Source organism: Euprymna scolopes, chromosome 21 (assembly GCF_053919585.1).
Source record: "Euprymna scolopes isolate OS-2025 chromosome 21, ASM5391958v1, whole genome shotgun sequence".
Lineage (NCBI taxonomy): Eukaryota > Metazoa > Mollusca > Cephalopoda > Sepiida > Sepiolidae > Euprymna > Euprymna scolopes.
In genome coordinates this window covers 90,178,905-90,190,219 of record NC_136502.1, presented here as the reverse complement: position 1 = coordinate 90,190,219, position 11,315 = coordinate 90,178,905, and the positions used below count along the sequence as shown (strand labels likewise).

Here is an 11,315-nt window from a genome sequence, read left to right as displayed (position 1 = left end):
TCTATTGAGAAGAGAGAGAGAGAGAGAGAGTAATGGAAACAAGAGTAATAGACACTGTACAAAATAATAGAATGAAAAAGCTTTTGTTACTCTTCATCATCTGAGGTATTGAATATCAAAATGGCAGGAACAAAACCTACTTGACACAGACATACATTTGGCCAGAAAAACAAAACGTGGTTGATTGATGTGGCAACAAAACTCTTCAGAATATGTGTGGGCATTCAAAAACGTTATATAAACTAGTTTAAATTGGAAAGAATAACCTCCACCAATTTCTGTACTTTCTCTGTTCCACTCATTCACCAACATTGAATAAAACTATATTTTCAAACATTAAATTTATATATGTTACAAGCACATAAAAAATACAGCATTAATAATATGAGAAATTTTGAAACGGAAACAAAAAGGCAAAAGAAACACATATTATACACAAGTGTATGCTTTCAGAAATGCACAATAAAATACAGTAACATCTGGACTATTTCTTTAATCAAGCTAAAATTTTCAAGATGTGTTTTGATCTGTATTAAAGATGTCATATACGAAAATGTCATCAAAATCTATGATGCTGTCAATGGGAGTGTTCAAAGGGTTAATATGGAAGCAGCAATATCTTACGTTGTACACAGACATGAAAAAATCAAAAATAGACACCTTAGAAAATTAACTCATACATGTTTAGAGTTTTTACTTCCTTCACTAATGACTACCATTGGAGCCATATAAAGCAGCAGTATAAATCTGAAATATCGATATTTTATACTAAGTAACATTTTTTTGTTTCATATATATATATATATATATATATATATAAATATATGTATATATATATGTGTATATATATATGTGTATATATATGTGTATATATATGTATATATATATGTGTATATATATGTGTATATATATGTATATATATATATATATATATACTCTTTTTCTGATAAGAAGCATTAGGCTTTGAAATATCTGGCATAAAATCTTTTATAACCTCTACACACTGTATTGTATTCTCTTGTTTCAAATTGATCAATAGACCTATATGCATCAGTATATATGTTTCTATTATCAATATCTTTTCCTCTTGCATTTAAGCTCTATCTACATGTTGAGCTTTTTATTATATCGAAATGTCTCCATTTAAAGCATTCTTATATACTTCTTTGATCCCTATTTTTTTACCAAATATTTTTTATATATTAAAATTCGGTAATGTTCATATATCAATAGAATCAAAGTCAATATTAATTGCTTCATATCGGCTTTCATAATCGAGTATCCATATAATATTTTAGCAAAAATCCAGATAACAAAATATAAAATAAAAACGTGATAAATGGGCAAATTTAAACATTACATTATTTAAAATATTCCAAAATTAGCTACTCTTCAGACACCAAAATACACTTGTCATATATATATATATATATATATATATATATATATATATATATATGAAGAAATAAAATAAAATGAGGATGAACAAGGTGAATCCAAATGCTTGTTCCCTTAAAATAGGGATTATGAATATATTCACATATATATATGACCAATGTATTTTGGTGTCTGAAGAGTAGGTACTTTTGGAATATTTTAAATAATGTTCAAATTTGTCCAAATGGTTACGAAACAATTATAACGCATAAGGAAATACACCATATGATGTTCTTATTCTATATTTTGTTGTCTTCATTTTTGCAAATATATATATATCATCATTTAAGTATAACATCAGCGTTCTCAGTTTCAGAAGAGCCATATCACTTAATATGATGGTAGACTTAATCAGTTCCAAATCATCACAAACCTTGAGATTCCACTCTCCACTGTTAATGGAGTAATTGTCTAATTCATAAGCAAGGGAAAGTAATCAACATGATCTTGGTTAGGTCCATCTGAACCCTCTGACAGCAGGCTGTCTATTTACTTCTTTCATGTCTGCGTATCTATGCTTATTAAGCTGTGGATGCGTTTTGTGTGTCTAGGTCACACGTATGTGCAAATAAGAGCCAATATATTCTGAATTTGAATATTTATATCAATGTATCACAGCAGATATAATGAAATTTTGTCTGATTTAATCTCCCTGTTCGTGTGGGTTTGTGAATATGTGTGACCGCGTTAATTTTCAAGAATGTCTGTATGTAATTGTTAAAATTTCAAAATGTAAATATATATTTATATATATATATATATATATATATATATATATATATATATATATACAGAAAGTGTGAGAGAGAGAGAGAGAGAGAAATACATTTTCCTATATATAGAGAGAGATTTTTATCAAAGGTCTAGTCTCGACTAAGACCAGAGGCTGTTTTTGTCGCCTGATGAAGTCTTTAGACTGAAACAGTAGATTTATTGTTGCAACTAATGGTTATTTTGTTTACCTAAATTGAATAAAATAATATATGTGTGTGTGTGTGTGTGTATAGTATATATATATATATGTGTGTGTATATATATATATGTGTGTATAGAAATATTTACGTATATGTATGTGTGTGTGTATATATATATGTGTACATATATGTATATATGTGTGTCTGTGTGTCTGTGTGTAAATATATGTATATGTATGAATATTTCAAAATGAATTTAAATTTATGTTTATACAAGTTTATGGCGTTTGTGAAGATTTTAATATTAATAAAATTGCCCCAACACAATTTTAATAATAAAATTGCCCCAACACAATTTTAATAATAAAATTGCCCCAACACAATTTTAATAATAAAATTGCCCCAACACAATCCAAGCACACATGTTGCCAGGCTAAACAAATGAGAAATAGAAAGTGTTTGCATATAGGTATGAAATTATAACTGTGCATATCTGTATGCACGTATTGTTACAAACTTGTCTGGATTTCAAAATGTATGTATAAGTGTAATTATGTAGATTGTTTAATGTGTATGCGTTCAGACCAGTGGAATCTAAAACATTTGCAATGAGAGATTGATGTAAGGACTCCTTTTTAAGGAATCTTATTAATTACCGCATTTTGTTTTCTTGCAGCCCTGTTAACCTTGATATCCTTATTTTGTCCTTTAGTCCTCACGTTCCATGAGCGATGTTTGTGACAAAAAGAGGAAGAATTGCTCTTTTCTGGGTCGGAATTCAACCATCTCACACTTATCGTTGGCTAGTCTTTGACCTTGAATTAGTATTTTATTCTTAGCTCCTTATATTAAGTGGCTTCATTTCTTGTCTGGAGTGATTTCCATAAAAAAAAAAAAATCAAAATATTTTCTTTCAGTTGCAATGATCTTGCTGATGTTTTTCAGGCAGGTTTAACCTCGAAAAACATTTGGGAGCATTATAGGTCGTCTGTTGATGGTTGTAGGGTAAAAAAATGTGAAAAGAAAAAGTATATATGTGTAAGTATGGACTTATAAGTCTGTATATGAGTATGAATATGTTGTTCCGTATTTGTCTGAATTTTAAAATGTATGTGTAACTGCAATTATGTACATTTCTGAATGTGTATGTATTCAGATAATTGAAATTTAAAACGTTTGTAGGACTGCTAGTGAGAGATTGACGTAAGGAATCTATTTTTTTAAAATAAGTTTTAGACTTTTTTCACCATCTTATTAATTACCGCATTTTGTTTTCTTGGGGTCACTTTTGGCAACCTCGTAACTTTCGCTTCCCTTATTTTGTCCTCACATTCTATGAGCCATGTTTCTGACAAAGGGAGAAGAACTGCTGTTTTCCGAGAATCTATCCATCTCACACTTATCAGTGGTTGTTTTTTGACCTTAAAGTGGTATCATTTTTTATTATATTTTTAGCTCCTTACATCAAGTGGCTTCATGCCTTGTCTGGAGTGATCTTCATAATAAGAAATAAAACAGAAAGAAAACATTTTCTTTGAGTCAGAATGATTCTACTGGTATTTTTTCAGGTAGGCTTAGCCTCAGAAACGTTTGGGGCATTATAGGTCGTCTGTTGCTGGCTGTAGAGAGTTTGCCACAAGTGGGCGCTGAGAGGCGTATACTCTTTGATGCTTTTGCAAGACGAAGCACACAGGAAATTATTACGCACCAACTGGGTGTGCGTGCGTTTGTGTCTCTGGAGTTTATCAGCGCGGACAAAGTCCTTACCACACACGGGGCACACGTATGGCCTGGCACCAGAGTGCGTGCGTTCATGCACGCGTAATGTGTCTTTCCGGGCAAATCGCTGGATGCAGATGCTGCACCGATATGGCCTCTCCGCCGTGTGGGTCCGCTGGTGCACCTTGAGTTTATCTCGCTGCGAAAAGCGGCGACCACACACGTCGCACGCGTGCGGCCGGATGCCCGAGTGCACCCGCAAGTGAACATGGAGTGTGTCACTGCGGGCGAATCGTTTCGGGCACAGGTGGCAGGCGAAGGGACGCTCGCCAGTATGGGTCCTCATGTGCAGTCGGAGTTTGTCCCGTTGTGAGAACGACCGGGAACACTCGCTACAAACGTGGGGTCGGACTCCGGAGTGGACAGACGCGCGATGGATCTGTAACTTGTCGCGTCGAGCGAAGCTTTTTGGGCAGCCGTCACAGGCGTAGGGTTTCTCGCCAGTGTGTACCCGGGTATGAATCTTCAATTTGTCTCGCTGTGCGAATTTCTTCGGGCAGAGGTCGCAAGCAAACGGTTTCTCTCCAGAATGGGTGCGCAGGTGCAGTTTCAGCTTATCGCCGCGGGAGAATCTCTTTGGGCAAAGGGTGCAAGGATACGGACGTTCATTTGTATGTGTCCTGCGATGGATTTGCAGTTTATCCCGCTGTGTGAACGTCTTCGAACAGAACTCACATGCATACGGTCGAATACCAGTATGTGTCCTTGTATGGATCTGTAACGTATCCCGGCGGGCAAACTGTTTCGGACATGACATACATTGATAAGGTTTCTTGACCAGCAACTGATGCCCCATTGCATTATTCACCACCGATGTACCATCAACCTTTGTGTCTTGCTGGGGCCCTGTCATATTCTGCGGAAGGAACGGTTTCTGTGTATCATCATGGCTGGAGGTTGCAGCATTCGGGTAAGGCTGCATTGGCAAATTGCTTTGAATCTGTTGGGCGGAGTTAAGGTGTGTAATTCCAGGAGGGGACCCGAAAGGAGACATCATTGATTGGTTTTGTGGGGGTTTGCCGAGGAAGGGTGTAGGCATTTTTGATAGTGGATACATCATGGACGATTGGGTGATATTAACATTTGATGTTGTGCTAACATGATTGTTTGTGACTGGTGAAGACACGTTTTGTTGCTGTTGGTTCCCATGTGAAGTCTTGGACGAAGCAAAGTTTGGTGAGGACTGAGGCAGAATCTTAGCTCTAAAGGAAGCATCTTGGTGAGGTTTTGCAGAGTTTCCATAAGATGTCGGAGATGGCATCAGTGATGTTGGTTGTTGTTGTTGATGGTGGTGATGAAGTTTTTGCCTGTATACCTGTTGTTGTTGTTGTTGTTGTTGCGCTTGTGGTGGTGGTGGTTGTTGCTGCTGGTGAGGCTGGGGGTGATGGCGATGATGAGGTGGCTGTTGTTGTGGAGCTGCATTGTATCCCTGGGGCAGTTGTGCATGGTGTGGGCCTTTCATGTGTCCAGGGGCTGGTGATCCCAAGACTTCTTTGCCGTTTGTCCCCATGCATTGAGCTTGCAAATAGCAGTTCTGCACAAATTGTTTTGTGTAAACATCAGTCGGTGCTTGCAGGTAACAGCCTTGGTATAAATCAGTAGCAGCCATGAAAGGCTTCTCTCCAAGTGGCCCGCTGATCATATGAGTAGCTTGTAAGCTGTAAAGTTGTGGGAATTGAGCTCCCAGAAAGTCACAAGGAATTGGTTTATCCCCAAGATAACCTTCCATTTTTTATTTTTTATTTTTCAGTGGGAACGCTATTTTTTTTTTTTTTTTTAATTTTTCAGTGGAAACACCATTTTTTTTTTTTAATTTTTTAGTGGAAACACCATTTTTTTTTTTTTTAATTTCTCAGTGGGAACGCTATTTTTTTTTTTTTTAATTTTTCAGTGGGAACGCTATTTTTTTTTTTTTAATTTTTCAGTGGGAACGCTATTTTTTTTTTTTTAATTTTTCAGTGGGAACGCTATTTTTTTTTTTTTAATTTTTCAGTGAAAACACCATTTTTTTTTTTTTTTCAATTTTTTAGTGGGAACACTATTTTTTTTTTCTTTGGAAATTTATTTTATACCATGTAAGCTCTTATATATAACCAATAATTCTCTCTCCTGATTCACATATATAAAAACATTTTGTCTTTGGTTTGGATTCTAGGATTTCTTTTTCTTTATGATCATGAGTATCACCACTTTGGAGGAATTCTTTTTTGTATCCTTGAACAGCTTAAAAGCTTCTATGCATGAATGTGCCCCTCTCAAAAAATGGTGTCTGCCAATACATTAAAGCATTTATTTATAATCAGTAATGCTCTCTCTCAATTTACGTGAACAAAAAAGACATCCAATTTGTCCAAGGATTTTCTTTTCTTAATAAGAGAATATCATTAACCCAGCGATTAAAAGCAATTTTTTTTTTTGTATCCTCGAACAAAACCCAAAAATGTTCCAATGGACCACTGGGTCTCTCAAAAATGGTGTCTAATCAATAAGAATTGTGATAAGAGTTATTCAATCATTAAAAAATAGTCACAGTTATTTCTTTTATGTCATCATCTTTGTTTTTAATAAATGTTGTTTTTTTTATTGTAATCAAAACAATATAAAGACATTTTATTTTTATTTCATGTAAGCTATTATATATAACCAGTAATTCTCTCTCTATAATTTAGATGTAGAAAAAAAGAAACATACATTTTGTCTTTAGTTTTAATTTTTGGCTTTTCTTTTCTTTATGAGAGAGTATCACCAACCCAGCACTCTGGAAGAATTCTTTCTTTTTTTTTTTTTTTTGTATTCTTTAACAACCTTAAAGTTTCAAAAGATCACTGTGTCCCTTGCAAAAATAGTGTATATCGATATTAATTGTGATAAGATTTATTCAAATCGTTAAAAACAATAACAGTTATTTCTTTTGTGTCATTGAGTTTTATTAAAGTTGTTGTTTATTTTTTTAATGAAATCAAAATTGTCTTGCAATCTAAAAAGTATAAAAACGATTTCAATTTTTAACAATTATAATTAGCTAAGAAGCATTATTCTTTAAATATTTTCTTATGGGTCTGATAGTTACAGCAAGTTTATTAAATTCTCTCATTTATTTTTCATTTACAAAACTAATTAAAACTAAAAAAAAAAAAAAAATGGAAAAATAATGAAGATATTTTAAAATTTTATTCAAACAGTCTCATTTGCAAATATAATTAAAACATTAATTTTAAACAAAACCGGAGAAAAAAAAAATGAAATGTTGAAATAACTTAATACTTAGCTGGTTTATTTAAAATCTGAAGTGAGGCTAACTCAATATTGCCCAACAGTAAAATACCTGCTGATATTGACTTTTTGATAATTTTATTTGGTGAAGCTTTATTATAATCCAGTTAAAACACTTTTTAACTAGCCCCTTTTTTTACTCAAAGCGATGGTTTCTTCATTCAGTAGAAGACTCTGAAAAGGAAACACTCTTTGAGGTTTTTCTTGCTTTTTGAGAGAATTCCTTCACTGAATGGTGAATCTCAGAAAGGAAGTAATCCTGTTTTGCTACAATGAATAATTCTTCTCGATAAAAACCAGATCCTGGAAAGACAATTATCTTGTGAATGTTCCTTAGCTCCCAGAAAATATTTTTTCACGGATTAGTGGAAACCTCAAAGGAATTAATTTTATTAGTCTTTCTAAATCATATACCTATATAGGCTTAATTATTAAAAAGGAAAAGACAAACAAATATATTTTATCAAGATCTAACATATAAGATCTTCCAAAAATGACATAATTTTTCTTACAATAATAGTGCCGATAGTGAGGAAGGAAAGTAACGCAGTAATGTTGAAATTTATAGTGAAGCAATGGTTTCCTAATCATTAACCAAGACAATGTATTTATGTATTAATTTGGAAATCCTAATGATCCATTTCCTAAAAATGATTTTAATTTTCTTAAAATTGTGGTAGCCTTGGTGGGAAGAGAAATTATTTCGTATATGTTGTAAAATACATGTCGAGAGTATGTTCAATTGTTTCACATATGTATTTAAATTACTCGTCCACGGGTAGGTAAACTTATTTTAAATATGTGTTGTACATTACCCAGCCTCGCGAAGGTAAAATTATTTCCTAAACATGCTGTGAATTACCTATCCTAGGAAAGGTACAATTATTTCATACATGTCTAATACCCGTCCTAGGGTAGGTATAATATTCTTTTCCTCGAAATAGCAAATGATACATAGACATTAAAAATTCCTCTATCCTAAGAATAACAATATGTTCAAAATCAACTTCGATTTTCTCATTGTTTATACATTCCCGAGCAATGCCGGGTAGCACTGAATATGATCAAACTTTGATTCTGACTAGCCAATTTTCCTTTGTTATTGATATACTATGTTATCGGCAATAAAATAACATCCAACAATTTATTTTAAAATATTTAATTTGGTTCAGCAATTTACTAATATGGAAAGATTCTTATATGAGCACCTAAAAGGATAAATCATCTTAGGGAAATAATACTTATTCTTTTAGTAAGAGTTAGAATACCTTATTTATTTTTTTTTAAAGCTTAGGTAGTGAGCCCCATGAAAGAGGATTGTGATAAAATAAAAATAGAAAAAGGATCCTTTAACTTATGAAGTTAAGGATGTTTTCGGTTCTCTCAAAATAGCAGATAATTCAGTTATTGGATTAATTAAAGAAAACAGTTGGCATTAAATTTTGTATACTGTTATGTTATTATTAGACAATAATTATTCGCATTTGAATATACAAAATAATGGAAATGGAAATCAAATTCATATGAGAATTGTGGAATCAAAATGATCATTAGTTTGGTTATTTATAATGTGGATATTTTCTGTAGTTTGATAAAAGAAAGTTTGAACAGATATATGTTTATATTGTATGTTTTTTTTTATTAAAGATGAAATAAATGTAGAGAAAAGTGTATATATATTTATATATATATATATATATCGGATGTATGCTTGTTCATAAGTTTGTATTTCAGCACTAAAGTTTATTTGTATTTTTCATGTTTGTTTTGTTTTTGTTAGATTGCGATTTAACATTTGCAAAATACTCACAAGTACTGCAAAAAATATTGGATAAAAATGAACAAAATTTATTTATTTTTTTAATTGTCAATACCACATATGTAAATTTGGAGAAAAAAATACTATCCATGCATATTTCAGAAAAAAATAGTTAAACCCTCAACATTTTGGAGTGTTTACTCCAATACAGAATCCTGAATATATATAAAATAGATAAGAAAAACTTATTGTGTTGAAGTATTACATGATCTAATAATTGTTGGCATGCTGTAAAACAGACAAGGCAAGGCTTTTATAGCGTTTTTGCATTGAATAACTGAAAAAGAGTTGATATGCTCTAAAGTCGTTATTGCTAAATCTAAGAGTTAAATACAGATGAATAATATTATAACCAACTTTTGCACTGGAATGATTCAGATCAAATAGAACAAACAAATAACAATTTGAAAAAAATCCCTACAAACCGATAAAACATTAATTTAGTCTATATTCATAACCTGATCTATAATTGTTTTTGACACTAATTTGATTTATAGTTGATATTGTGACTTTTTTCTATACGAAAATAGACACTCTGATCTATAATTAACCTTGTGATTTTTTTCTATATATAAAAGTACTCTCTGATCTACAGTTGATCTAGTGGCTTTTTTTTCTATACCAAACTAGATCCTCTGCTCCATAGTTAATCTTGTGACTTTTTTTATACAAAAACAGGCCCTATGATTTATATAATTGATTTTATGACTTCTTTAGATACAAAAATAGAACCTTGAAAAAAGACCTGACCTTGTGAGTCTTTCTCTTCTTTGAAAGACACGCACTTCACTCAGTAAAAACTGTTAACTAACTAAATAATTTTACAAGCATAAATCAACTCCTTAACCATTAACAATGTTGTAGCTTTTTTTACCGAGCCTGTTGCCTTCCCTTTTCTTAATAGCTTAGTTTAAAGATTGCATCCTGTTCTGTTGGAAACATAATTCAGTGTGAATATACAGAATTAAATATAATTAATGAAGATAAGCTGGCTATGATATTTTTATTGAAGATTAATAAAGTTTGAAACAATTGATATTGCGACTTTCTTCTTTTATTTTTTACTAGGAATTTTATTAAATACTTAATTGTTATTTTTATTGTAATCGAAGTGAAGGTTACTTTATATTGCTTAACCAAAAGTTGATTCTTCAAATTAATCTGTGTTGGATGATTTTATTTAATGAAAACCTTTAATGCAGCCAAGATATGGAATCCATTACACGTATCACTATTTTGAAAAGAAATGAATTCTGTTTAATTGGTTTGTTATTATAAAAACAGTTTAGGATCCTTAACTATTTAGCCAAAGAGAAAAATGAATGGTGAGTTAATTATGACCTAGAAATTAATTAATAAGGTTTTTAAATGTGGATCAAAATATTTTAATCATTCTCCTCACAAGAGCAAGAAAGATTTCAAAAATTAAATCTACAACGCAATTAGACTTTAAAAAAAAAAGAAAAAAAACAGTAACAATTATTTCTTTTATGGCACCATCTTTGCTTTTAATAAAATTCAAAGTTGTTTTTTGTTTTTTTAATAAAATCAAAATTGTCTTACAATTTAATAAAAACGATACCAGTTTTTAACAATTATAATCAGCCAAGAAACATTATTTTAAAAAATATTTTCTTATGGGTTTGAAGGCTACAGCAATTTTATTAAATTTTCTTCGTTTTTTTTCATTTACAAATCCATTTAAAACTAAAAAAAGATCTGAAAAATAATTAGATATCTTTAAAATTTTATTTAAATAGTTTCCTTTGCAAAAATAACTAAAACATTGAAACGAAACTATAGAAAAAAAAATCAATCAGTTTTTTTTATTATGTTAGAAGTGATATATTTTTTATATATAATAAGTAATTTGACCAAAATAATTTATTTCAGCAAGGAATAAGCGATTTAATGAGATGTTGAAATAATTTATGACTTTGCTGGTTTATTTAATATCTGAAGTCAATGTAACTCAATATTACCCAACAGTAAAGTATTGCTCAGATTAATATTTTGATAATTTTATCTAGTCAAAGTTAATTATAATGTAGTCAAAACACTTTTAACTAGCTCCTTTCTTTGTTCAAAGGGAT

At 31.3% G+C, this 11,315-nt stretch overlaps 1 protein-coding gene across 1 annotated transcript; it reads right to left on the bottom strand.

Moving 5' to 3' along the window:
- Positions 1–473: 473 nt before the first annotated feature.
- Positions 474–10,685, bottom strand: LOC145242563 (uncharacterized). Its single transcript, XM_080105653.1, has one exon. It carries the CDS (start codon positions 5,857–5,859, stop codon positions 3,916–3,918), a length of 1,944 nt encoding a protein of 647 aa, XP_079961779.1. The 5' UTR covers positions 5,860–10,685; the 3' UTR covers positions 474–3,915.
- Between the last annotated feature and the right edge of the window lie 630 nt (positions 10,686–11,315).

Coding starts and splice junctions, on each gene's coding strand:
- LOC145242563 (XM_080105653.1), bottom strand. CDS start 5,859: ATGGAAGGTTATCTTGGGGATAAACCAATTCCTTGTGACTTTCTGGGA.